This window comes from Rhizophagus irregularis, chromosome 16, assembly GCF_026210795.1.
Source record: "Rhizophagus irregularis chromosome 16, complete sequence".
Lineage (NCBI taxonomy): Eukaryota > Fungi > Glomeromycota > Glomeromycetes > Glomerales > Glomeraceae > Rhizophagus > Rhizophagus irregularis.
The window spans coordinates 1172312-1199655 of record NC_089444.1 but is presented as its reverse complement, the minus strand read 5'-3'; the positions used below and the strand labels follow the sequence as shown (position 1 = coordinate 1199655).

Sequence of the window (27344 nt, the reverse complement as noted above, 5' to 3'; positions counted from 1 at the left end):
TGGCACATCATAAATAAATTTATTGGAAGCTTTATCATTATTTTTTTTTTTCAGAATTGTGCTATTAGAAAGTAAGGCAGTTACCGGAAAAGTTAAGATTACAGAATACGGGATTCCGAAAACAATTATAAACCGAGAAAGATCATAATCTGAAAGTATCATATAAAATGTAATCAGAATCAAGTGATACAGATTTAATTATATGAAATGCATGAACGTATATAAATATATTCGCAACGTCAGTGGTCATGCTCTACGATCGGTACAGTTCTAATATTCACATCACCTTTTTCGAATTTTCTTTGCAGATGTTGAAGTCTGTTGAATATGTTAATATTTGGTATACGTTATGCTTCAGATGATGATTTGCGTCAGGTGATAACTAACGCGTGTCAGAGATCGATTTTGAATAGTTTCTCAATTAATACAGCTTAGTAAACTTGTACACCATAACGAACTGCATATATTCTTTGAATACTGAATTATATATTGCAGATACCACATTTGTAAATATGCATTCTTAACATTTCAAGTTGCCCAAATATCCTTAAAAAATACGGTTAACATCTGACTTAAATTGCCGTCACCTGAGGAGCTATACATTACACGAAAAAAAGAGTTGCTCTTAGTAATCATAATATATTGCCTTTAAATTTTTCGTCATTTTTTAAAAAGATTTATAATAACTGTTAATGATATCAACTTTTTCACTTTTCATCATATCCAAAATTTTACAGAAAAATGTTATTAGTGGACATTTACGAGAATTTAAAAGAAGCCGGAGTGAATTTAAATTAAATTTCCTCCTGATTATGAAATATTTTTTTTGTAATAAAAAGTTATCACTTTTTGAAAAGATTTTAGCCAAAGGAAGGAATATAACTAGTGGGAAAAAAACACTAGAAATTCGAAAAAACAAATAATAATAAGACTAATGATTGACTGTTCAATTATAGATTTATTAGATTTTTCATCGGGATTCAAAATATTACTCGAATCAAAGCTTTACTCGGAAATTGTAAAATAAATATCAAATCTAAGTTATCTATTATCAATTTTGTATGTTTAATTTAACAATGAAATGATTTTTTATAATTAAAGACTAGCATGACAATTTCATTAATAATTTGATCGTGATTCTCAAGAAAACAAAATTCTGGAGAAAGATATTGAAAATGTTTTACAAAAATTTTTCCTGAAAAGGGTAGAACTCGCAAACGAGTTTAAAAAGAAAATGAGATATGAATAACAATTTTTTTTTTTAATACTCAAAATATATAAATCAAATCGTAAAATTTTAATTGGTAATTGATTAAAAAAACTTTAATTCTCGATCATCAATGTATAATAAACTTTTAATAATCTACACTTTTCCTATAATGAGCACGAATCATTTATAAAACTTTTTTATTTTGCTACTGGCACAATATTACAATGAATGACAAATAGGATTTCACCCATCAAAAACATTGTTGTCTTCAGATACTAAATAAAAAGCCAGTTAATGAATTTAAACCCATTCAATATAATATAGAACTATTAATTCCCAAAACTTTTTAAGTTTACTTTATACAATATACAATTCAAAACATTTTTCTAATCTATTTAAAAAAATAAGTTATTATTATACAGACAAATAGTATATAGTTTTTTTTTTAAATATTATTGCTTAAGGGATCCGAAACTGTTGCAGTACCGTTAACGCCATTAGTGTTATTTATATCCTCTCTTTGTTCAAAATTACACTGAACATGTTCAATATCACCATTTGGTTGCCTCATGAAATTTGATCCGCTGATATACTTTTTACATTTTGAGCATAATCTATTTTGATCTATTACAGTTGGTCCAATTTTTTGATAGGCCTGGTATAACTCAAAACTTGTCTATAAAATGAAGAAATTGAAATCAGTTAAGCGTTAAAAGACGGTAAAAGGTTAAATACAATTAAAAAATATATATATATATAAATTACTATGGTGTTTTGGCCACGACATAACCCTTTTAGAACTTGTCCTTCTCTATAATCATGATAATTTTGTCTTAATGAACGAATCAAGAATTCGTTTAACATTTCAACTGACCAACATTCTGGTAATAATCCCATAACCTGCATATATTATCGGAAAATAAAAATTATTTCATAAATCGCCTTACAATACTTTTTATTACATTAATTCTTCACTAACCTCTGTGGTATCTAAATACACTGCTTGCGCATTCAACAAATTTATTATTTCTTCAACCATTCCATTCCTAATAAATTTTTTTTTTAATAAAAATTTAAAAATAATATGCATATAGATAACAAATGTTATACTTACTCATTTTGTATTTGTAGATAAACTTTTAATAACATTAGAAATAAAGTACGTCTTGTAGCAACCAAATTCTTATCTTCCACGATTTTTTTATCTGCCTGTTTTTTAGATGATAATTTACAGACCATCCGACCGGCATATAAGCAATAAACTTCCGCTCCACGAAAATCTTTTAAATCATTAATCAATATACATAAAGCTTTCTCGTGTTCATTCAACTATATAAGATAAATAGAATAGTAAATATAAGAGCTAAAACTATAAATATATTTCAATTACTAAATTAATTCAAACTTACTTTCCCATATACAATAGCTAATTCAGCTTTTAACACTGGAATTTCAAGCAATTTATTCAAAACTACTTCTGCATCATATCGTATATAAGTTTGTAAGAAACTCATTAATTTGGCTCTTTCGTGTGATAATAAATCTTCCGTTGGTTGATTTTGTAAGAACGACAAATATGTCTTCGCCGGATCTTTCAAGCTTATAAAATCATTTGCTATTATAAAACGATATGTTCAATGATTTGTTCATATTTAAATTAATTTAATTATCTTTAATCACTTACTTATTTCTTCAATCTTCGCTTTTGCTTCATCTGATTGCAATAAATTTTTTAATTCTTCTATATACAAGAATGCCAGTTCTGTATGATGCTTTTCCTCATTGCTTTTTCGTTGTGTAACCAAGTATTCCAAGTACATTTTTAACCCTTTCTTTCCAATCGATCTTAAATGATCCAAAACCAAACCAGGTTCGATCAACGAAGGACGTCTTAAATTTGGTTGCATAAATATCTAAATAAATTAAATCTGAGTATTGGTTTATTAATTACCAAATATTATTAATATCCAGATAAATTCATACCTTAGCTCCAATAACTTCATCTAGCTTTGCAACCCAACTTGCATATTCCCATATTAAGTCAGGGTCAACTAACTTTCCGAGTATATTTGCCATTTGTTGTAAACCATACGGAATGTCTTGATCTGAGTTATTCTCTTCGATAATCCTATATTATACAAATTTATAAATATATAAAATAAATCACTAAATTTTAAGAACATCATAAATACTCACCGTTTCCATATTTCCAAAGCTTTTCTGAATTCTTTGTTATCTTTATAAAGTAAGGTTAAAGGATAATATTTCTAAATAAACGAAAAAATTTAAAAGATTAAATTTGCTCGTTCTTATTATTATTTTTAAACTGTTTGTATTAAAAATCCCACCTTGTTCACTAATAGAATATTTTCACTAAGTTCTAACACACATTCATTAGGATTTTCTAATAAAGAATTTAATGGCTTATCCAATTCAGGCTTATCAGAACTAGCGTATAACCTTAATAAAGCATTATCAACAGCCTAATCAAATCATTAAAAAATTATTTAGACCGGTGTACAAATTAAATTAATTTGATTTTCAAGTAGAATGATATCAATACCCTCAAAATGCATCTTTCATCCGGCTTCAAAGCTTTCCCTTTAACTACTCGCTTCTCGCGATCATTTGTTAAAAACATTAGTAGCATTTCTTTCGCATTCGTAATTAGAGTTTTACAATCAACCGAATCACGTGATACTACATAAAGTGCATTAAAAAAATTCAATCTTTCGATTAAAGTTTAATTAAAATAAACAGATGCACACATACCAATATTATCGATGCTGATAAGACGTTCAATAACTGCTTTTACACCGGAATAGACTGTAAAATTATCGTCATTTCTGATAATATCTTTCATGTCTTCAAATAATTGAATCAATAACCTAGGATCAGTATTTCCTTCTTCGAAAAGCGGAAGAGCCATATCGAAAAACGTTTCTCCAAGATAGAGGAAACCGGATTTTTGTTGAATATAATTGAACTCATGACGCTATAAAATATGCCAATCGTGAAAGTTATAATTGTTAAATAAAAAATAAATAGCCGTTTACAACCACTAAGGGTTAGAATAAGTTTGGTGATGATTTTAACATTTTTGTATAGTAGTAAAATATCCGAAACGAGATCTATTAAAAAAGAAATATTATTATCGTTTAAAATTACACGATAACTCACCATTCTTTCACTATGGACATTCTCTGGAGTTGCTGTTGTCATCATTCGTTTAGACGATTCTATAGCTTCTTCTACGCGAGAAGCATCGAGCATTGAATCAATCTTAATAAATAAAGCAACTTTTAGAATATATTATACAAGGAAAATAAATAATCACATAATTTATCAAACCTGGACTGCAAAAGGTGTTGCTGCTAAAGCAACAACAGATTCGCTTCCTGCGATTATAAGTCGAGTGGGAACTGTTGCTAAAAAGTTGGATTGGTTATTATTTGATTTAGCCTTGTCATTATCTACATTTGAAAAAATATTATTATCTAAATGGGAATTATTGTCTTCATTAAATAAATATCCATTTTCCAATTTCAACCTATCCATTAATCCGGCGACCTGAACTTTAATACCAGGTCCAGTTGAAATTGTCCTTAGCCTTGACTTAAGTTTTATACTCTGAACAAGTTTTTGCTCAATTATATTATGAACTTCTATCACATTGTTACGCAATAACGCAACAACGAAAGGAAATTCAACACTGATCGCTCTTGGAAAATTTTCCCATTGTAATGTTCCGCGAACAGCATCCCCTGTGTATGCAATAAAATGTCCAATTGTCACCTGTAAAATCATAATCAACATTAAGGATATTTAAAACAAATTACTTCTTTAAAGAACAAATATCAATGAGCAAGGATATGGTCAGCATTGGCCGGCGCGGTCAACAAAAATTCTCCTTCTCTAATAACAGTAATTATAGGTCTAAACATATCGCCATTAACAGATGATTCATACGGAATTAATTCTTCCATCCGTTTGGCTAACAAATTAATCATCTTATAACGACGCGTGTCCGCTACACATACATATGGTCCATATTGACATGCCGTAATTGCACCATCCGGAACTTGCATAGACTATTGAATTGTTACAATATTTTATTAATGAAATTTATTTTATTCGATATAAAACCATAAAACCATTATAGCTTACTGTCACTTCAGTGCATCTCTCTGATGTCAACGAGTAAATATGTAACATCCTTTTCTTCATTACGCATATTCTTACTGATCCATCTTCTTCAGTTTTTCCTTCCATCGAAATATCATGACAAAAACATGTAACACCTCTAATCGGTTGAAAGTCTGGTGTCGGCAATGCAATAATCTCGGGAAGCGAGTAAAAAGATAAGGTCGAATCTAATTATTCCCAAATATTATTTATTAAGAGACCAAAAATTCATAATAAATTCAATAAATCACTTTTACTTGCCACACAATATAACGGCAGTTCTGATTTGAGGAAAAAGCATTATACGCTCAACTATCCTTTTCCCAAGAGGTTGTTTACTAAGACGAAAGTTACTCGATACATTCTTTATTGAAATTTTAAGAAAAAAATAAACCATCACATTTACGAATACAAATATCATTCTTTATTATTGAATTTGCTTTATTCTATACATACATTATCGGATGAAACCTGACCATCGATTAAATAATGAATTAAATATCCATCCGAAGTGCCTAAATATAAATTATTTTCTGGCACAAGAATAATATACAAGAAAAAAAAAATTATTTATCTAATAGTAAAGTTTATTTATTAAATAAATATTATAATAAACTATTTGATAACGCTAATTTATACAACGATAATATTTCTCTGCTACTTTGTGTCAGAACATTGGAAAATATTTCAACTTACCCCAAGCCTCAACCGACTCTACTGTAACTTGAGTATCTTTAATTCCCCATCCCGTTCCAAATAATCTACTTCCACCTCCAGAATTTTGAGAAGCCTGTTGGCTATCTTCGAGGTGTAACGCATTAATGAGAGTCTGTAAAGAAAAAGGTGAGAAAGTCATTGACAATTGTTAAAAAAAGGCCTTTCGATATCGAATGTAAAATCAAAGGTGAATTAGAAGATATAAGATATTGTTCATTAAAAAAATTGCCTTCGGAAAAATCATGTGATTGATGGACTATTTTTAGTAAATGACATCATATCAAAATTTCGAAACCTTTCCTGTATAGTACTAGATAACTAAAACTAAACGCTAATAAAATAAATAAATCTTTCGCCGAAATTGGTTTTTTTAAATCTATTTTCAACTAATGGAAGATAATAAAATACGAGAAGCAGTTCAATTCTTGTCAGAAGGCGATAAGGCGTTAGTAATTATTAATTAGCAGTCCTTTATTATGCATTACCTTAATTCGGTTTTCTATTCAGGACTCGAAAGGGTTGGTTTAAAAAACCTGAATGGGACGTAGCCGGGCAAAATTACGAAAAAGCTGGTATCTAAATATTTTAACTTAGTTTTGTTTTAGCGATTCTCTGATTTAATATTTTATAAATTACTATTTCAAGCTTCGTGTTTCAAGGCGGCTCGTTCATATGATCAAGCTATTCAAGCATATCAAAAAGCTTCTGACGCGCTTTTTAAGTCTGATTCGTATGTATAACTTTTTTTTTTCGAGTTGTCTTATTCTCCTTTTTTACCAAATCATCCTATATTTAGCTTATACATGGCTGCAAAAACAATGGAGTCTGCTGCAAACTTAGCAGCTCAACAGCTTAAACAACCTGAACGAGCTAGTGAAATGTACAAAAAAGCTAGCGATTTATATCAAGCTCATATGACTCCAGATCGAGCAGGTGAAATGTTAGAAAAGGCTGCAAGGTAATTTTCTTATATCTCCTAATATTAATTTATTCAAAGTATCTAACATCATTATTTAATAAAAAGAGCTTTGGAACCAGTTTCTGTTGATGGCGCCATAGATTATTACGTTGCTGCATGTAACTTATTTGAATCGGAAGACCGTGGAAGGTTTGCAGTTGATACATTCAAGAAAACAATAGCAATCATGATTAAAAATAAGCGGTAAATTTTTATTAAGAAATTATAGAACATTTTATATATTTCAAATTTCTAATAATCATAAATTCAAAGATATGCAGAAGCAGTAGATATTATGCATCGACTTTCTAAAATATATCTGGGCATTAATCATCAACAGGGATTGAATAAAACATATTTAAGTATTATCATAACTTTACTAGCGTTAGAAGATGAAGTTGAAGCGAAGAAACAATTTCAATTGTTTTGCCAGTGATTATTAATTTTATATTATTGTTTAACATTTTTGAATGGTCAACTATTTACATAATGCATTTAAATTTTTTTTTTTAGAAATGCTTTTATCCAATCAGAGGAGTCAGCTATTTCAAGTTCGCTTTTGGATGCCTTTGAGCAAGGTGATCAGGATCTTTTGGATCAAGTTGTACGTAGACCAATTGTAACTTATTTGGACAATAATGTTGCTAAACTCTCTAGAGAAATACAAGTTCCTGGAGGTTTAAGTAAGCCACCTCCAACTACTTATATTCCTCCACCAAAGCCCATTACCTCGAATAATGATAGACTTCAAGGACATGAGCAAAAGAATGATTTCCCCATTTATAATCAACATCAAAATGATTCTTATTTCCTACATAATCAAGAACAAAAAGGGAATTTAAATGATTTTGCGGAAAAGAAAAGTAATTCTTTACATGATCAGTTGCAAAAAAATGATAAGCGGTTACCTGATGAGAATGCGCCATACAATATTAGTGATAAGGCTGAAGTACTTCCCACAGGAGACCAAATACACTTACCTTCATCAACTACGCCTGTACCACCATCTCATTCAAATTCTAATCAAAATACTTCCATAGAAGAAGATAACGGTGAACTATGTTAGATTTGGGGATATAGATACGATTTTTTTTAGATTATTTCTTTTTTGTAAACTAGTAATAATATAAGTCACAGAACATTGAGGTATTTAAGGCACGATTGAGAGTTGTAAAAATTTTAACTTAAAAGTTAACTAAACTTTAATATTTATTTCTGTCCATCTTTTACCCAACGTGATCAACTTAATAAATATTTTCTATAATAATTTTAAACTATATAAAATATAATTATCAATTCAATTGCAAATAATAATTTCTATAATAATTATACAATATCCTATATTATACTACAAATATTAAAGAAGAAAAATATTATAAATATTTTAATTATAAAATAAAAAACACCAGCTGGATTAAATCAAGAATTAATTAAAGGAGCTTAAAACTAACAATATACCTATCTCTAACCCGACCGTTAACTATAATTTATCTGGTTACAGTATTTACATGTCGAATTTCCCGACGCGGATCCACACAGCATTACCTTTTTATTAGAGTATATTGGAATATCATCCTTCTTTCAGAAAGATTACTGATGATCATATTGAGCTAAAAAGGATAAAGTATTTCATATTTCATTGAATCTTAGGATTAATCATCAATATTCAATCAACTATTTATTGTGTCAAGATCCTCCAGTTGCACTTTTTTCTGGCATCGTAAGATCGCTATTCATCTCTTTTTCTTCCTGGCTTGAATTTAATTTAATTCCGTTTTGTTCCAACGCTTGTTGAATTCTATCTAATGTAATCTGATTTTGCTGTGATAATTTTATTAATGTTCTTACTTGTTGCAATAACGTATCTTGATTAGCAACCCATTCTTCGCTCATTGAAGAATATCCTTGAGGCGCATGAGATACAAAAGAGCGCGTACTTTCAAAACTTGCTCGCAAATCAGGACCTAAACATTACATATAATTAATAACATTGAATAATGATTAACAAGTTTAAAACTTACCCATAGTATATCCGCTACTACTGTCGTCTTCAGACTCATTTACGTTGTTGTTTGCCTTTAATGTTATTGCAAATGATTAGTCGATATTTTTTTATGTAAGATAATTTTTTTAAAAAAAAAATATTTACCTGAGCGTTACCAGTTGAGCGACGATATTGTCTCATTGCCTCCCATACTATTGTAAAATTTCTCCCGACAATAATTGATGGTAACGCAATTAGCTAAATAATTTTAACTACGTGTTAAGTAATAGCTTCATTAACAGTTCATACTTTAATGCAAAAAAAAAAAAATTCGTAATAAGTTAACTCACAAGAATCCCACACATCATCGCTGGAAAAGCTATTAATTTTCCTATAAATGTTGTGGGAACCATGTCGCCATATCCCGTAGTAGTTATAGTAACCATAACAAACCAAAATGCTGATGGAATACTATCAAAAGAGCTAAATGAATGCAAAACAAGAAAATTAGATATTAACAAATTTATAATATGAAGAAGTACATCTTTTCATACCTAGGATATCCTTTACTATCAACAAATACTTGTTTTTCTTGATCCCACGTACCTTGTAAGTCGATAAGAATAAATTAAAATTCAACAAATTTACTAAACAATTATAAAAAACAAATCACATACCACGTTCTGCAAAATATAATAAAGTTGAAAAAAGTACAATACTAGTCACCATGAAGAAAAACAGTGCACCTAAGGCATCCATACTTCGTTTCACAGCAACTATCATCACCTCAATTGTCATGATGATCGTGGAAGAATATTTGAATGCTTTGAAAACACGAAGAAGACGAAACAAACGAAGGATAGTAAAACGAAAGTCATAGGTCTAATTGGAAATAAAAAAAAAGTTTTTCATATATAGTCGTAATTTGTATTTGAAACGAAAGCTTTAATTACTTACTGTATCATGATGAAACATCAATTCAATATAATAAGGTGTAATGGCAATAAAGTCTATGAGAGCAAGAGGAGCTAATTTCAATAGATAAAAAAAGAAAAGAAAATTTCAGTTTATAAAAATCCAGAAAGAACTATATCATACTATTTTCTTTACCTTTCACAAAACGCCATAATTGACGTATTGAATCTGAATGTGCGACTAAACGCAACAAGTATTCTAACGTGAAGAAAGCAACAATGGCCGTTTCAAAATTAAACCTAATCAAATTAAAAAAAAAAGTGTCACGAAAATTACTAATTCACGGATCAACTTCAATATCACACAAATTTTAGAATATAATAAATCAATTACCACACAGAACTCGATGTGGACCTAAATGAAGGTATCGTCTCGATAGTAGTAAGTACTGCACTCAGTATAATTGAAAAAGATACGAAAACGTTCACCATAAAAGCAGCGTTACTCGAGGAAGGGTCTTCTAATAAAAGAAATAAACTCCTCTTCCAATCGGTTCGCATTGAATTAGCTTCTGTATTATTTGCCGCATTTGTGTCATAATCGGCTGATGTTCTAAGTTCTTGTGGAATCTCGGTAAGAGGCCATTGATCTTCCGGGCCAATACCTGGAATGGAACTCCTCCTGATTGGAGACATTGTAGTAAAATTGACTACATGAGGATTTACATCAGAACTTACGGGACTAGTAAGCGAATCAGAAGCAGCAGCTTGGCTAGATGTCATTGCTTGTAAAGGTATAGCTGGTTGTGACGTGAGATTAGGCTCACTATCTGTTGCAAGTCTTGTAAACTGTTGATGTTTTGTCATTTGTTAAAACAGTTTTCGCAACGTTGAAGATAGTATAGCGGATCTTATCAACCACCATTTTCTTGATCCATGCAGATCACACCATAAAAGTTTATACCTATATATGATTGATTGACACAATGACACAACGTTTATATTGACACACGGTCCTTTTTTTATGCATTAATTAGATAATAAAATCAAACGAAAATTACCTTCCATCTTAATATAGGGAGAAATGCATTTAATGTATTATACCGATGACAAAGGGAATCGTATTTACACTCTCAAGGTATTTCATATTAAAAGTAAATCTTTATTTACAGACAAGTAGAAAACGAAAACTTAAATAATTTACTATTAATATAGAAACTCAACCAGTATGGTGGAATCACAAAATCAGCTCACCCTGCAAGATTCTCACCGGACGATAAATTCTCTCGTCATCGAGTTACATTAAAAAAACGATTCAAGATTTTATTAACACAAACACCCGCAAAACCTTTGTAAATTACCAATGATAGAAAGAGAAAAGGTTGTATTGACTTCTCTCCAATAACACTCACTTTCTTATGTTGAATACGTGGTGAATCAGATCACAACAGCTTTTTAATCAAAATAAAATTTGAGATTTTATTTAAATTTTAAATATTCTATTATCTGCTTTATCTTAAAGTTATGTGGTCTTTTATGCGAATAAAAAAATGATATTAATTAAATATATATATATATGTGCTAAAAATTTTAAATCGTCAGAGAATAGAAATTAATTATATATTGGGTCTAAAGTAACAAAGAAATTTCAACATTAATAATTAATTAAATTATATACAAATAAAATCATCTTTCGTTTCGCCATAAATTGCGAGTCAAATTATATAAGGGGTATAATAAATTAATTACATTTGTAAATAAAAAGGATAAAAAGAATGGTATGTTATAAACGATCCGAATGCAAGTTTCCTTCATTTCCAATGGCAGAATGCGATTACCTATATATAAATATATTAAAGTATTATACATCCATCCATTGAATTAAATCCGAAAGCAACAACAAGTATCTTCTATTGAAGAGAACAAATTAGAACAAAATTGAATTAATATATTGCAACCTTTTCCCACCACTTCAATTTTTTTCCCAAAATAAATATCGGCCAATTCTTTAACAAAGGCACCATCATCTTGTGGATCGAGACCAAGCTGAATCAAATTATCAGGATAGAGAATTATGGTTTCTTCTTCTACTTCATTAGGCGTGACCATTGGTCGCAAAGTGTTAAAAAGATTTGTTGTTAAAGCCTGAAAAAACCTATAAGAAAAAGAGTTAATCAAAATTACAAATGTTTCAATTAAATTCATTAAATTCAAACCTTATCATTTCCACTTCAATTTCTGAAGCCTCGACATTTGATGAATTACCACTAGACGATTCGTTCTGATTATTTAACGTGATTTCTTCTCCATTTTCTTCATCCTCTTCATCATCATTTAGCCTTTGATAACCATCACGTCCATACCACCAGAACCATCCACCAAACATCATCTTGCGCCAAGTGTCAGTAATATCACCACCGTCTTCTTCTCCGGTATAATTATTTACACCATAAGATGCCAATAACTTGAGTAAAACTCTATATCGTCGAATATCTGTTGCGTTGATCTTAGTGGATAATTGTGAACCAGGTGGTGTAATCAATTCTGGATGTTGATGATGATTATCTTCATGTGGTAAAATTACAAGTAGATCATACAGACTCTTTTTGTGTTGAAAAATTAAGTCACTTGTGCCTGTAAATATTGTAAATAGGTGGAATTAATAAAGAATCTCATAAGTAATAGTTATTTCACGGGAAGCCGTAGATATCATAGAACATCACGGAAGAGCCGTGATGATAATGAGATTGAGGCTGATCCGTGAAATAACTGGTTTATACCACAGAGACTGATGTCCTTCAATTTTAGACTACTAATAGACTTTTAGCTTATCCTTTTAAATAAACATCACCCAATAACAATATCAATAAGAAAAATAACGGACGACTATCAGGAAACGTGGTATAATAATGGTTATAAAACTTACATGCAGCATATCCACCCTCCGTAGCTTCAACCATAGGAATATCGCTAACGCCAACATTAAATAACGGTCTCATCTTGTCAACTTTGTTTCGTAAAGTTCTACTAACGGTTGATGGTATATTGGCAATTAAACACGTCCCATAAACTTTTTTTAAAAATACAAATAATAAATATATAGATAAATAGATAAATTCCATGAAAAATATAAATTATAAATAACGAAGTACCAGAGTAACAAGCTTCTTCCACCGGAGGTGGGGAATAGAACAAAATGCGTTTCTTAAGTAAAGCAGCTTTCCACAATAAGAAAATGGTAGGACCACACGAACGAACGAAATCTGGGAAATGGTGAGCAGGATGAAAAGGCTTTTTTTAAAAGAAAAATATTTTAATTAAATTATTCAAAAAAAAAAAAGAAAAAGAAAAATAATAAGTGCAATAATAATTAATTTGAGATTCAACTTACTGTAACAGGAACTTGATAGCTAGCTGTGCTCATTTCAGAAGTTGATAAACATCTATTTCGTGAATATTGAAATTTACTATTTGATCCGCTCGACAAAGCACGTCGTCGTAAAGTAGATGGTCCACTTTCAGATTCAAGTGATAACAAATCATTATCTACCGAATTTAATCGTATTCCACGTTTTTCGAAATAATCAACAAGACTTGAATAATCATCTGAGAAATTGACATGCTGTCTGAAACGGATAAAACATTTTTGAAAATTTAAATTATAATGATAATTATGCCTTTGCATTACACTCATTAAAAAGACATACAATATTTCATTTTGTAAAAACTCTAAATGATTCCAGGGACGACCACATAAGCCAGTTTCGGCTGTAGGTGTCACTAATACACCCACAGCGGCCATATGAGCTCCTCGATCTAATGACTGATCAAAAGTAGGTTCATTCCGAAATACACATACCCCAATAAAGGGAGGCCTGGTAAAATATCTGTAAATAGCAATTTGTGGATTCCAATTATGATATTGTTTGGCTATTTATATGACCAATCTTTGCATTTAACACATACATTATATCCTGGTTTACGGCATGTAACCCGCTAGGTAATGCTTGAAATTCAATTCCTTTAAGATCAAAATCTGTATTTTGACTATAATTAGTAAAACGAATTAATTTATATATATTAAACATAAATAAATTGATATATGATTGTTCGTTACCTTCCGGATACTGCCATTCAATCACATTTCCTCTCTTCGTATCGAATCGAACAATATATATAGCAACCACGTTAGGTACGTGGTCGCTTTGATAATCGTTCATGGTTGGTGTGTCAGAAATTTTTGGGGATATAGATTCATTATTTTCTAAATTTCGAGACTCTCTATTAAGATTCCAATATATATTTAATATATATATATATATATAAATAGATAGATACTTCTTACAAAATAATTCTTTTGTACATACGTGTTTTTCGCGTCTGAGTCTATACTTATAGTATTTACAATTTTGTCTTTTCTATATAAACAGACCTAGATTAGTTACGCATATATCCTTTTTTTCTTTTTCATTAGTTTTTAAAAAGTAATATTACGTTTGTAAGTTTTTTGTCAAAACTTTGTCAGCATCTTCTACTGGTTCCAAAATCTCATTTGATAGAGTAGCATTGTTTGAAGAGACAATGTGCTCAGAATTCGACATTTTTAAGTAAGGTAGATTGATGAATCCAAAAATGAAACGGTTAAAAAATTGTGGCGACGTTGTGATACATAGGCAATTCGCTGATCATTTACGTTACTAGATTTGATTCACTCGTACAACAGTGTAACATTGGATTTTGGAACCTGCATTTTCAGTTATAAGTGACTTTGGGGCTTGGTATTTAATTTATTAATATATCGGGAAGTATGGCACAAGAAGATGGAAACTGGTAAGTGCAATATAAAACGCAAATATTTTTCTTTAATTTGTTTAATAAGTTAATATACATTAAATTATTATAGGGTCGATTTTTTGATTGTTTGTTTATTAGTAGCAATTCTAGTGTTATTTTTTCTATTTTATATCAATCGGATATTTGCAATCCTTTTATCTCGATTGATACGAGTATATACTTGGAGAAAGTATCGTGCTTATATTGAAATTGGTGAGGGTTTATAGGGAGTTGCAAAAAGTTCCATGATCTTTTGTATTCAACTATTTTCTGTATTTGCTTTTAAATTTTAATAAAGTAATTCAATTAACAAATACAATATTTTTTTAATCTGATGCTATATCTATGATTAGAGTCATTACAATTTGCTCCACTTGCTGGGCGAATATTGTTTAAAAATTTAAAATATCGGTCAATAAATCAATCATTTTCAATATTGAAAGGACACATAACCGTACAATATTGGCTATGGAATGTTCGCAAAGAGTATCAAAGCCAAGATAATAATGGTAGCATTGCTACCGGTAATAATTTTTTTTATTAAAACCTTTCCGTTATGAATTATATTTTGACTTCAATTTTCAATCATAGATATGGATCTACCTTGTCGAATCGTATGTCATTTAGATGGTGTTGAATGGTTTGCATATAACAGAACACCCGCATATGAAGCTTTAGCAAATATCATCAAAACGTTTGATAGCGACAATTCTTCGAATGTGGCACAAAGTGAAGCTGAAGATATTGTTGGTAAATCATTATAAGTATTTATGAGCCTTATATTAAAATGATCATTTGGTTGATAAGCAATTCAATTTATCTTAAGTTAATCTCGATGGCAACGATATACCTGAAATAAATTATTCCGAAGAATCATTTTTTCAAAGGTTATTACCGATTCGGATAGATCTTGAGAGGGGAGCAATCGTATTCGGAAATACAAATACACCTTCACTTCTTATTGCAGAGTTTTCTCAAGCAAGTGGCATATATGCCGCAAGAAAAGTAACTAATTAATCTGGAATTAATTTCATCTTGAGTATATTCTCTAAGTTTATTTTCTAATTATAGTCGCGATCAAAATTTGATTACTACAAATCAGTTCTTGATCTTGGATTTCGAGAGCCTAAAATCCATATAAGAACGAATGTTGATTATAAAGAGCCAGAAAATATATCTCCAGAGCATGTATCAATTTTAAGAAAAATCAGTCACATAAGAATTTGAAATATGCAAAAGTACTGAATTCATTCTATTTCTGTACATAAGGCTTACAAGAAAGAAAAGTTTTTTATCTAAGCTTAAAAACTTTTATACGAATTATATCACTTTTTGGAAAAAATCTCGACCTGCTAATACCCCAGAATGGCATGGTCTTCCTAGATATCCTTTTATTTTCATTAACTTAATTTATATTATAAACATATATAAATTATCCTTAATAAGTTCACACATATCGAGCGGGTGATGATAGCAAAGGCAAAGCCACAAATGAATACGCTAAAGTTTCGACCATATTGGTTTGTCATTTATTGGAGATGACTTACTATGCCGATGTAGCAGGTATGAATGTACATAAAGAATAGAAACTGAATTGTTTACGCTTAGGGTTTAATTTAATTAAATAAACTTTATAGGCAAGGTCCCTCGTACCCCTATCCCGATTACAGATTCCGAGGAAATAGATATTGGAAATGGAGACTTGTCGCCAGAATGGGGAGTAGATTTAGTATTTACTGGAGTTCACTTAGATTATGGGCCTTGGGCAGATCGCCAAAGGTGAATTTGATTATTATATTAACATCGTTATCAGAATATATTCAAATTTTAAATTTTTATCGCCTAAATAGGAGTATACTACAGAATTTTTTCTTTCCACCTATATACCGTAACGCAAATCAAACAAAGAAACTAAGTCCTGGACAGGATAGGATACATACCACATTTAAGATATTTATTCAATTCGAGGATCAAGTTACGTTAAGAATTCCTACGAAGGAGCCATCAAAGGTTTTATTACATTTTTATTTCATGTATAATTTTTTTTAGTTTTATAATATCATATTCATTTATTTATTCATATATCTTAGGATTTAAAATATACTAATTCTGAGGGAAGGATGGATGAATCACACCCACTTGGAAATAATAGACCTTATGGATGGCTAGAATTCAAAGTTGATGAGGATTCGATCATTAACATGACATTACCTATGGTATACACAGAAGAAGGGTATTCTAACTCTTTGGATGTTACATTAAAAAATGTTGTAGCTCAGTCGAGTGTTAATTTCTCTGACTTATTAACCGCAAAGCAATGCAGAGTGAGTTGCATATGCAATAGCTTATAGTTTCAAATAATAATATGTTTGTTTGTTATTTGTGTACTCATATAATGTTTCTTTTTATAGATAAGATGTGATTTACCAAATCCCATAATATGGAATCAAGCTCGCAGATGGGATTTTGATATACATTTTACAGACGCAAGAATTTATTTGTTAAGAGATCATATCACATTATTACAGGATTTGATAAAGGATTGGACATCTGGACCTTCTCCAGATCAATTACATTTTATTCCTATGGAATATTATCTTAAACCGCGATTCACAAATTTCGAATTACTTCTTTATGTTAATGAACACAATATAATTAATAACCCAATAAACATCGAGGACAATGGTATACATTATATTAATCTGATATTATTTCTATAATTTTCAGCTTTGTTTATTTTCTCTTTTTTTTTCGTAAGCGTTCATTATTATAAGGGGGACACAGTTAGTTGCAGATATTGTGATCCCGTTATTACAATATAACCAAGAAATTACTAAAATTCGCTTTGATATTGAGGTTTGAATTCTTAATAATATTTTTGCATTTATTATTTATAACTAATTGTTCTGTAATAAATTTGTACTGTAGATCACTAATGGTAGATTTGTTATGTCGCCTCAAGTTTCTCAAACCCTTGGTGCTTTTTTGACGGATGATAGTAAGGAAGCTGTAGAAGTGCCGAATTTTGCCATCGAAGGAAACTATCAATATTATAGCTTTGTTGATCCTAACCATGTGGAGTCATTAACATTAATAATGAAGGTATAGTATATGTAAAAATCGATTTCTTTAAAATATAAAAAATATCTTAAAACTTTTTTTTTTAAAGGGAAAAAAAGTCAATTTAAAGCTTTTTGGATTTGTTATAAGATACTTCTTGATCCTTCAAATGAACTATTTTGGTAATTATATTAATTTTATGACATCGGATGAGTATCTTACTAGGCATGATCCAAAAAGAGCAGTGAATAATATATTGTCACAAGAAATTGCAAAGGTAATTTATTTTATATTAATACTCATAAATACGAAAAAAAATTAATAAACTTCGGATCGCACTTTTAGCCTCCTGCAAATCCTTTTGAAGTGTATATGATATTAGTTATTGAAGATGGTACTTTAATATTGCCCGAGAATTTATATAGTGCTGATAATTTTTCAACGGTGCAATTTCATGAACTACAGATAGAATTAAGAAATCTTGATGTTTATATGGGTAAGTTACTATAAAATGAGGTGATGAGACTTAATAATATGCATGAAATAATTTATTATTCCCGATTTTTTAGATATGGATGTTACTGTTAGTCCATTAACGTGGACACTTGGTTCAGATGCTAGTAATAGAAAGAATACAATTAAGTCAAAATTGTCAAGGGACGATAATTACAATTGTTTGTATATTGATGGTATGCATATATATTAATTTTTATTTCCTTTCTTAATGATAGATTGATTTACTTATAATAATTTTTTTTTTTTTTTTTTTAGATTTGAATATTCATGCTCACAGATTGTTTGGTCCATCACCTAAAACTGCCACATATGTTTGCAATTGGGATATAAATATCGGCACAATATCTGGACAATTAAAACCATCACTTTTACTAAGTGCGACTTCATTCGCAAAGACATTTGCTTATCATTATGTTGATAAAGAAAACGTGTTACCTGCAATTCCCCTTGATCCAGATGTCACTTTTTTATCCGTTAGTGTCAAAGAAGTCGATGTATCAATATGGGGTGGAGGTAGCGTAACACAAATTCTGCTTAAAGAGGGGTTGAGCATTAAATTTGATGATTTAGCAAACAAGAAATATACACTCAAAGTGATGTTTAATCTACCGGATTTAATTATAAGAAGTTTAGCTAAGTCAGTTACGACCTTATCATTAATTAAAGATTCTGAAAATCATCCTTGGGTAGAAGTTGCGAGTTTTGAATCTGCTTTTGATATCACTTTATATCACACAACTTCTGGATGGCGTGAAAGAATTGAAAGTCAACAAGCATTTATAAAGCAAGAAGACCGAGAAACTTTAAGGATTCCATTCCTTTACGGAGGGAATCAAGATTTGCTAGGATCTAATGGTTATCACTTTGGTTCTCTTTACACTCCACCAATGCCTCCACCATTACCAGGTATTCATTATCTAAAATTTTACTTATGACCAGCAATTGTGTTTTAAAAGAGACTTAAAAAGAAGGTCTATTATTTTACTAGATGATATGGATGCCAATTCTGTATTATATAACGAAAGTGTGAATTCATCTATGGATGATCTTTCCGCAAATAATGGTAGAAAAAATATGATGGACTTTTTTAGTAATAGATTCGATTTTTATAATGATAATGACGACGAAAGTTATATAAGAACGGATGCAGACAGGTTCATCTCTTAGTTGCTTAGAATTATTATCTTTCGAAAAGTAGTTAAATTAATACTTTTCCTTTTTTTAAAAATATAAATTCTTTATTTAGTATAATTACCGAATCTGGTGTCAGTGTGTCTAATTCTTCATTTGTAACTGCCCAAAGTGATGATTCCCAATACAGCGATGAAAGCGACATTGACAATCTTTGTAAAACCAATGTTAAAATCAGTGGAGATTCTGATAGTGAATACGAAGAAAACGAATCAGATCAATCACCTATTGCTGAACAAAATCCAATGTCACCGCTAACGACACGATCTATTCCCTACGAAAGTTACCTGAAAAGTTATCGGTTAACTTATAAAAGACCTTATGCTGCCCCCTTTTCAAGCTCATTTCTTCGACCTTCACGCATATTATTTATTCCGGCTAGAGTATTCGTCATTTTATTATTATTGTTTATTAGCTTAACTAAGTAATTTACTCATTAACTTTTGAATTTTTTTTAAAGGATGAGGTTTTGTCTCCTGATGATGAAAACAGCCAAAGTTATAAATCTTTCCCATTTACAAAGACAAAGAGTGCAAGCACCGAATCATTCAACGAACTCGAACCCGAAGATGAAACAACGTCGTCTATGAATAATGATGTCGAAGAAAAATTTACGATAGTTTTTGAGACAGCAAAATGTATCAAAATATTATTGACCCCAATTTTCTTAAAGATTGTTGAAGAATTTCTTGAAGCAATCATAGATAAGGTTCGTGAAGGAAGCTTTTCGTTTTTTTAAGATAACTCTTATAACATGAATTAATTACTTCTATAACTATTTGTCATAGAATTGGCATTTAGAAGCTATGCTCGATAGAATACAAATTGATTATGTCAAAAAACTTACCAATTTGATTTCATTCAAATATACAACTGTAAGATTTGCTGCTTCAATTCCTCGTGTGCATCTTCGTTTCATACAAGATGTTCTTCTTCCCGACGATTTAACAAATGTAAATGATGAGCACCCTGGTATTAGAACAAGATATGATTTAACGGATACCATTTTATGTGCAGCTGCAGACTTGATTTTAGATCAGACTCTATTAACAGGTCTAATAAAATTTGAAGATAAAAAATTTGATAACAAGGATAAAATAAGAAACTTTCGTCCATCTTTAGAGTTGGTTGAATCTCGGGCTAATATTGATTTTGATACATTAAAGCTTAGCGTTCGATTTGTCACTGGTTCGAATTCTATTGCTATCTTCGGAATTCCAGAATGCCTGCATCATTTTAAAGAATCTGGATTTATTCCATCTGATACTCTAGATAATGAACCTGTTGTTTTGATTGTTGCTCTAGAACAGCTTAAACTGCAGTGGATGGGATGTATGCAGCCTAATTATTTTTCTTTTGATATCGATAGAGTTGCTGGTATTTTTATAAGTCAGTCTGTGGAAATTTTATTAGGTGGTATTTATTGGTGGTTGGTTTTTGCAGAAGATCTAGTAAATTTATTAAAGAAATTTCAGATGCATCGAACACGACAGTTACAAGTTTTAGTTTATGAAATTGCTAAATTCTCAGAAAAAACTACAATTGAAAATGATCCACCATACTTAACGCGACCGTCTCATGTTTTAAGATTAGGAATTACTAGGAATTTTAAAAATGATGATGGTTGGAAAATTCTTGGTCGTGTTAGACATTGTAAGACGCTAATGCAAACTGAACGAATTGATGAATTACACGCCACATTAAAGAATAATGCTCACCTATTATCAGTGAGTCCAGGTGAAATGTATGAACAAGTTTTGTGCGTTTTTTCGAAATGGAGACATTGGGAAATGGAAGAAGATTTATCTAACTGTCATTTATTTACGGATCTTTTTAAACAATACGATAATTCAAATAAATCACCTGTCGATGATATTAATGATATTTATCGATTCTTGACAACATCAACGAATTTTGCTAAAGTACGGATTGGAATTATAGCTTTATCTGTCTGGGATGGACAAAAAGAGAATTCAGTGGCTATTTCTCCCATTGAATTGGATTTTGAAACAATATTTCATAAAGATAGTTTGCCACCATCTGAAGTTATTCTTACTGGAAATTTGGATGTAATATTACGAATTGGAATAGACAAAATAGGCCTCGATGTAAATCCGGACATGCTCGCTTTTGCAAAACATTGGCTCAAGGTACACAGAGTATTCAGTTCGAAGTTTCGATCTTTGTCAGGCAAAGAACCCGTCGTTCAATCTGAAGAGATCGTTCCTTCTACAAAAGTACATAAACATAAACAAACACCTACAATCACAAGTTTACATGATATAAAATCAAAAACAAAAGACAAGAAACGTAAAGATGCTATCACGGATTCAATTTCATCTGATCCGATAAAAGATTTGTCATCTCGTCTTAATATTAATGCACGTGGAATAATTATTCTCAAAAGTATCACTATTAAGGCATCAGCTCAAAATCTTATAGCACAAACTCAGTTAACGAATCTTAAAATCTCTAGTTGGTTTGACAATCCTCAAATTTTAAATTCTGCCGATAAGCCGGATTTAGAAAATGTGTCAGTTAGTAAAAACCCAGGGTCGAGGAGCAGTGGTAGTAAAAGATCAGATAGTTTGATTTTTTCAACTATTTTAGGTATTGAAGATATACAAGCAAGTATCAGCAATTCATCCGGAAACAATACTTTGTTATCAATAGGATTGTCTAGAATAAGTTCGAATATGTCACTTAGTTTACTATCTACCGGACGACCAAAGAGTAAAATCGAAATTGAACCACGTAAAGTTTTAAACATTTTATTGACGCTTGAAAAAATATCTGTTAGATTGCCACAAAGTCTTTTAAAACTATACAATTTTATTGAAGAATGGAGGGCTGAAAACCTAGCAAGTTATGACTTTTTATATAAAAAGTTATTAGATGAATTGGAAGAACAACGAAAGTTAACACCAAAATCTACTACTCATTCTGACCCTCGCGAAATCCGTACATCATCAGAAAAGAATGTACGGAATTCTTTGGAAATTAAATTTCAATTCTTGATGAAAAAATTATCAATAAAAACTCATATGCTGCCATCTTTAGAATTTCAATATGATGCATGGAACTTATTTATAATGTTAGAAAAAAGTATTACACTTCTTGGTGATAGTTTGATTAATTATTCTGGACAGTTATCAAAACAAGTTATTCATTTTGTTACGCGACAAAAACACAAAAATAAAATCGAAAAATTCATTGACGATGAAACTGATGATAGCCATCATCAAAAAGGAGCCTTTACTATCCCAGCAATAAGGGCGACAGGTAACATCAAATCATGTGAGCCTCGAAAATCCGGCGTGCCTAACAAGAAAATGGCAATTTCTTCTACTAGTTCAGTTGCACCTTATAAGTATTCAAAACTTGAATCTTCAGTAACATTAGACTTTGTTAAATTAAGTTTGAATGTAAATATTATAGACAATTTATTGACAGCGCATTCAACTATCGGAAGTGAATTGAATGATATATTAGACGTATTTTTATTTTCATCTAAGAAACTTAAGGAACGTGGTGATACTTCAAAAGAAAAAACATCTATTTCTTCTAAAGATAATGCTATGCTATTTTATAATCTTAAAATATCTTTAAGAGGTCTTAGAATTTCAGCAATGAGCCCAAATGCTGTTGGATTTTTTGAGACAAATATTCTTAATGGTCTTATTACGAATGTTCCTACAGATTTTGAAAAGTCGCCAAAGGTTCAGTGGAAATTTTCAGCACAGAACTTTTCTTTATCATTAAACCATAAAACAGGAATTATGAGCCAAGTAGACGCTGATGATGATATACGTAAATATCGAATTGCTTATATCATGATTGATTTAGCACTACAAAATTTCAAAAATCAACAAGAATGTAATAATAAATCTAGCGAAGGCGATGAATCTATTGAATCATACTTCCTCAAATTATTAAAAGTTCATGCTGTAATGCAACCAATTGCACTTGGTCGTTTAATGGATTTGTACGTTTACTATAGTGGTGAATTAGAGCGTAGAAAAAAGATGAAGGCCTCCGAAATTGATAAATTAACCATTAAAGCGCAAAGAATTTTAAATTCACTTGATGTTGAGATGCCTAAATATAAGTCAAAGAGCAAATCATTTTTGGATGAGAAGGTTTTGTCACTTGAAATAACAAGATTTGCTATTGCACTTCCTCTTGATTTACACGAAGATTTAATATCTACAACCACAAGCGAAAATTCATCACCTGTTCCTCAAATTCCCGCATTTCTTTTTTCAATTTCATCGATGAATTTTCTCACAAGAAAATTGAAATTTAATTGTGCGATTCTCAAGGATTTGAGCCTTCAATTTGTTACTCAATTCGATCAGGGAAATGAGAATCACTTTTCATCTTATTTTCATCCTAATATGAATAGAATATTTGTTCCTGAAATTTCTTGTGAAGGGCATACTATTGGCACAATAGATAAGAAAAAGATTTATGTTGAATCAAGAGTAGAAGGTTTTAAAGTAGATGTTGGAGGAAACATCGTTAATCATATAAATAGTCTTAGTGAAATATATGCTGCAAGTCGAGAAAGATTAGAAACTTTCACCGCCGAGACTAATTTCAATCTTGGGTCTCAAAATCAATCGACAAAATCTTCAAATAATGAAGAATTAGATGATGATTCGAGCTCTTCTAATGTTGTTGAATTAGAAATAGAGGCTATATTTACAGCTAAAAGTGGTACGATAAAATTATATCCAAAGAATTATTTTACAAAGCATCATAAAAGATCAACCGAAAACAAAGTTAATGATCGTTCAAGATCAACACGTGGTTCTCGTGGAAGCATTGCATCTATTTCTCTTCCCCGTCTTAATTTAGAAGGAATCCCCAATTATACTCCTACGAATTTGGATGATTTAACAAGACAAGGAGAACATGGTATAGACAATATAGTGATACCAGGTCTTAGTTTAAATACTTTTTACCGTACAACAATTGGACAGAGAGCTGTTCCTTCCTCGGGTATATCGACAAAGAGAGTTCACGTTGAACTTATAATTCATCCAAGTGAAAATATATTTTACCCGTCATTGGTGCCATTTATCAAAGATATTATTGACGGTCTAAAGATTGGAGTTCAACGATCTAGTGATAAAAAAGCAATCGCAGTTCAAGAAAGTTCATCCCCAATTCAAGGAGTTAATTTTACGTGTTATTTCAGACTTTCACGTACTACGTTTGACCTTAGTTGTCAACCCGCTTCTAAAGTTGCTTGTTCTCTAAAATGGGAAGAAGGAAATTTTCTTATTTCATTTAATACTGCTGATGAAGCATCTCAAAGTATAACATGCGTTGGAAAGATTAGAGGTGCTTCTGGAAATATTCGTCATGCATTTTCTCCTGAAGATTGTGTTAGAGCTGAAACAAAAAATATTTCATTCAATGCAACTTTAATGAGCAGGAGGACGGAAAGTGTTTCTGATGATTCTATTTCCATTATCGTTGAATTGCCACAAATTACAGCAGATTTAAATATTCGTCATCTTCAAGATTTGTTACTTTTAAAGATAATTTGGATAGATCAAGCTACGAAATTATATGAAGTTAGTGGTCTGAGTTCTCAACAATCTTCTCGACCTGTAAGCGGTGAATATATTAATTCTGATAAAGCATCCTTATCTCCAGCTTCACTGTCACGTTCTGCAACTCCATTATCAGAAAATGAAACAAAGGTCAAACCTTATTCTGTATATATAATGGTTAGGTTGAATCAATTAGATTTATCCTGCGATTTGGGTCAGGCTATTGGAAAAGTTCAATTTACCACCAAAAACATTCAAGTTCGTACAAAAAATGTTCCAGGAGTGTTAAAAAGAGCTACTGCATCTACAGATTATCTTGATATTAAATGCGAAGGTCGTCTTTCCGGTTCCGCTAACATGGAAGGACTTGCATTTACAACAATTTTAGGAATTCCTCCTAAATCAGAGACCGATGGAACGATTTGTGTGACAAATTTATTGTTCAAAACCGAGAAAATTCAATCTTTTCTGGAATACGAATATCAAAAAATTTTGATATTGGAAGTTGATCCAATTCAGTTTAAACTAATGGACTATTGGACAATCATTTCACCAGAAAAAGCATCTGTTTTAGTACATGCAAATGTTTCTGTTAAACGTATTCAAGCAATTGTTGCTATAAAAACAATACCAAGTTTCCTTCATATGACTAACAAACTTTTAGCCTTGATAGAAGAAAAAAGAATTTCTGCATCTAATGTAATTTCAGATTCCAAAAGATCGCATTATTTGGATCCGAATTCTCAATCACAAACATATTCAGCATCGGATAATAGACTTTCGCCACAAGCAACGAATGATTCTCATTCTTATAAAGAGTTATTAATTGGTGGATTGTTAGTTCATCCAGTAGGAAAGATTACTATAGCAATGGAGAGAGCATGTTTAACTATTTTTCCAAATCACTTTCATGATACTGATTGCGTTCAGACAAAATTTGATGGACTTCTTGTGGATATGAAAAGATCAATTGGAGATGATGAACGTGTTAATAGAGAGCTCGATATGCAGCTTAATAGTATTGCACTATTAAAAAGCAGCTGTAAGAAACTAAATCATAAAAATGATTCACTTACTTTTCAGGATTGGTTTGATCGTGTTGAAAACTCCTCTTCAAAGAACATTTTCACTCTTCCAAGTACACATTTAATAATGGACACTTCACAGGGCATTGGAAGTAATATTGTGGATCATAAATTTACTGTTGACTTTAGGGGTAAAGTCGATGTAGCATTAAATTTTGGGTTAATAAGGTATCTTCAAGAATTAGGAGTACTGTACAAAGAACAATTAAGAAAGAATACAGTCAGTGCATCTGGAGATTTTCCAAAATCACCAATTGTTTCTCCTTCAACTCCAGGTTCACCACCTGTTGATTACTTCAAACCTAATCCTTCGATACAAGTTCAGCAACCTAATTCACCAGCAATACCTATTTCACCAACAACAGAAACAAAAGTAGTCCAGTCAAATGAGAATGAGGACTCAAAAGAAACAAAAAACAAAGATACTATAATTTTTAATCCAGTTAAACAAGTAAAATTGGAACCACAGTTAAGAATTTTAGGGGATGCTACGCCACCATTAGAATGGGTCGGTGTTCAAAGAGCCAAAGTTCCAGGGTTCGTTCATACAGCAATTACAATGAATTTGGATGAAATCATAAACAAAATTACTAATGAATCATTCAAGGCAGCTCAAGCATTATTATAACTATTAGTTTGGCATTACGCAATTTTGATTTAATCCTTTAGTTTTTTATTTAGATTACTTTTTTTTAATAATAATAATAATGATAATGATAATTTTATTTTGAATATTTGACAAACTTATTTGACTTTAATAATTAATATAAAAAAAAATCAATCATTCTCATCGTTTAGAGCATTAATTTCAAGTGAATTAATATATATATAATACGTGAACTATGTTACTTTACATTGAAGGTATAATGAAAATTTAAAAAATCTTTCGTAACATGTCTTGGTCAGTTCAATTTATTTAACGCAGAATAATCCATATTGCTACAAAATTATCTCTCAAAAAATCAATCATTCAACTTGTAATTTCAATTTTAATCTTTCACTTGCTCATCATTTCAAATCGATATTCCAAGACGAGAAAAAATTAGCACTTTAAAAAGGAATATTTTTAAGTTTGAACTTATAAGATGTGGCATCACTTATTTACAGTATTTCATCCTATTAAAATT

At 30.6% G+C, this 27344-nt stretch overlaps 6 protein-coding genes across 6 annotated transcripts; 2 read left to right on the top strand and 4 right to left on the bottom strand.

The window, feature by feature from the left end:
* Window positions 1–1392: 1392 nt before the first annotated feature.
* Window positions 1393–5026, bottom strand: OCT59_008026 (uncharacterized protein; the record flags this gene model as incomplete). The annotated part of the gene is made up of 13 exons (XM_025315113.2): window positions 1393–1886; window positions 1976–2110; window positions 2190–2256; window positions 2325–2539; window positions 2620–2825; window positions 2895–3123; window positions 3194–3338; window positions 3407–3477; window positions 3559–3693; window positions 3774–3910; window positions 3983–4205; window positions 4391–4492; window positions 4562–5026. The coding sequence occupies 13 exons, from the start codon at window positions 5024–5026 to the stop codon at window positions 1656–1658; spliced, it is 2361 nt and encodes a 786-aa protein (XP_025183614.2). The 3' UTR covers window positions 1393–1655.
* A 41-nt stretch (window positions 5027–5067) lies between these two features.
* On the bottom strand, window positions 5068–6251 carry OCT59_008025 (uncharacterized protein; the record flags this gene model as incomplete). The annotated part of the gene is made up of 5 exons (XM_066142190.1): window positions 5068–5301; window positions 5378–5583; window positions 5657–5759; window positions 5852–5928; window positions 6092–6251. The coding sequence occupies 5 exons, from the start codon at window positions 6249–6251 to the stop codon at window positions 5068–5070; spliced, it is 780 nt and encodes a 259-aa protein (XP_065999095.1).
* Window positions 6252–6501: 250 nt separating this feature from the next.
* OCT59_008024 (uncharacterized protein) lies at window positions 6502–8353 on the top strand (the record flags this gene model as incomplete). The annotated part of the gene is made up of 7 exons (XM_025315112.2): window positions 6502–6557; window positions 6620–6684; window positions 6758–6842; window positions 6909–7070; window positions 7137–7274; window positions 7344–7502; window positions 7584–8353. 7 exons carry the CDS (start codon window positions 6502–6504, stop codon window positions 8134–8136), a joined length of 1218 nt encoding a protein of 405 aa, XP_025183613.1. The 3' UTR covers window positions 8137–8353.
* On the bottom strand, window positions 8254–10835 carry OCT59_008023 (uncharacterized protein; the record flags this gene model as incomplete). The annotated part of the gene is made up of 10 exons (XM_066142188.1): window positions 8254–8418; window positions 8529–9034; window positions 9092–9146; window positions 9220–9312; window positions 9405–9537; window positions 9609–9660; window positions 9732–9936; window positions 10012–10082; window positions 10165–10268; window positions 10363–10835. 9 exons carry the CDS (start codon window positions 10833–10835, stop codon window positions 8757–8759), a joined length of 1464 nt encoding a protein of 487 aa, XP_065999094.1. The 3' UTR covers window positions 8254–8418; window positions 8529–8756.
* An 819-nt stretch (window positions 10836–11654) lies between these two features.
* On the bottom strand, window positions 11655–14569 carry OCT59_008022 (uncharacterized protein; the record flags this gene model as incomplete). The annotated part of the gene is made up of 11 exons (XM_066142187.1): window positions 11655–11806; window positions 11927–12123; window positions 12185–12602; window positions 12895–13038; window positions 13121–13259; window positions 13360–13594; window positions 13676–13855; window positions 13935–14004; window positions 14086–14249; window positions 14336–14386; window positions 14463–14569. The coding sequence occupies 11 exons, from the start codon at window positions 14567–14569 to the stop codon at window positions 11655–11657; spliced, it is 1857 nt and encodes a 618-aa protein (XP_065999093.1).
* Window positions 14570–14775: 206 nt separating this feature from the next.
* Window positions 14776–26845, top strand: OCT59_008021 (uncharacterized protein; the record flags this gene model as incomplete). The annotated part of the gene is made up of 22 exons (XM_066142186.1): window positions 14776–14798; window positions 14872–15014; window positions 15155–15325; window positions 15393–15551; window positions 15628–15806; window positions 15873–15985; window positions 16071–16174; window positions 16248–16364; window positions 16439–16580; window positions 16652–16811; window positions 16892–17125; window positions 17213–17486; window positions 17560–17657; window positions 17730–17903; window positions 17971–18138; window positions 18207–18357; window positions 18431–18550; window positions 18633–19283; window positions 19366–19531; window positions 19624–19951; window positions 20029–20277; window positions 20357–26845. The coding sequence occupies 22 exons, from the start codon at window positions 14776–14778 to the stop codon at window positions 26843–26845; spliced, it is 10413 nt and encodes a 3470-aa protein (XP_065999092.1).
* Between the last annotated feature and the right edge of the window lie 499 nt (window positions 26846–27344).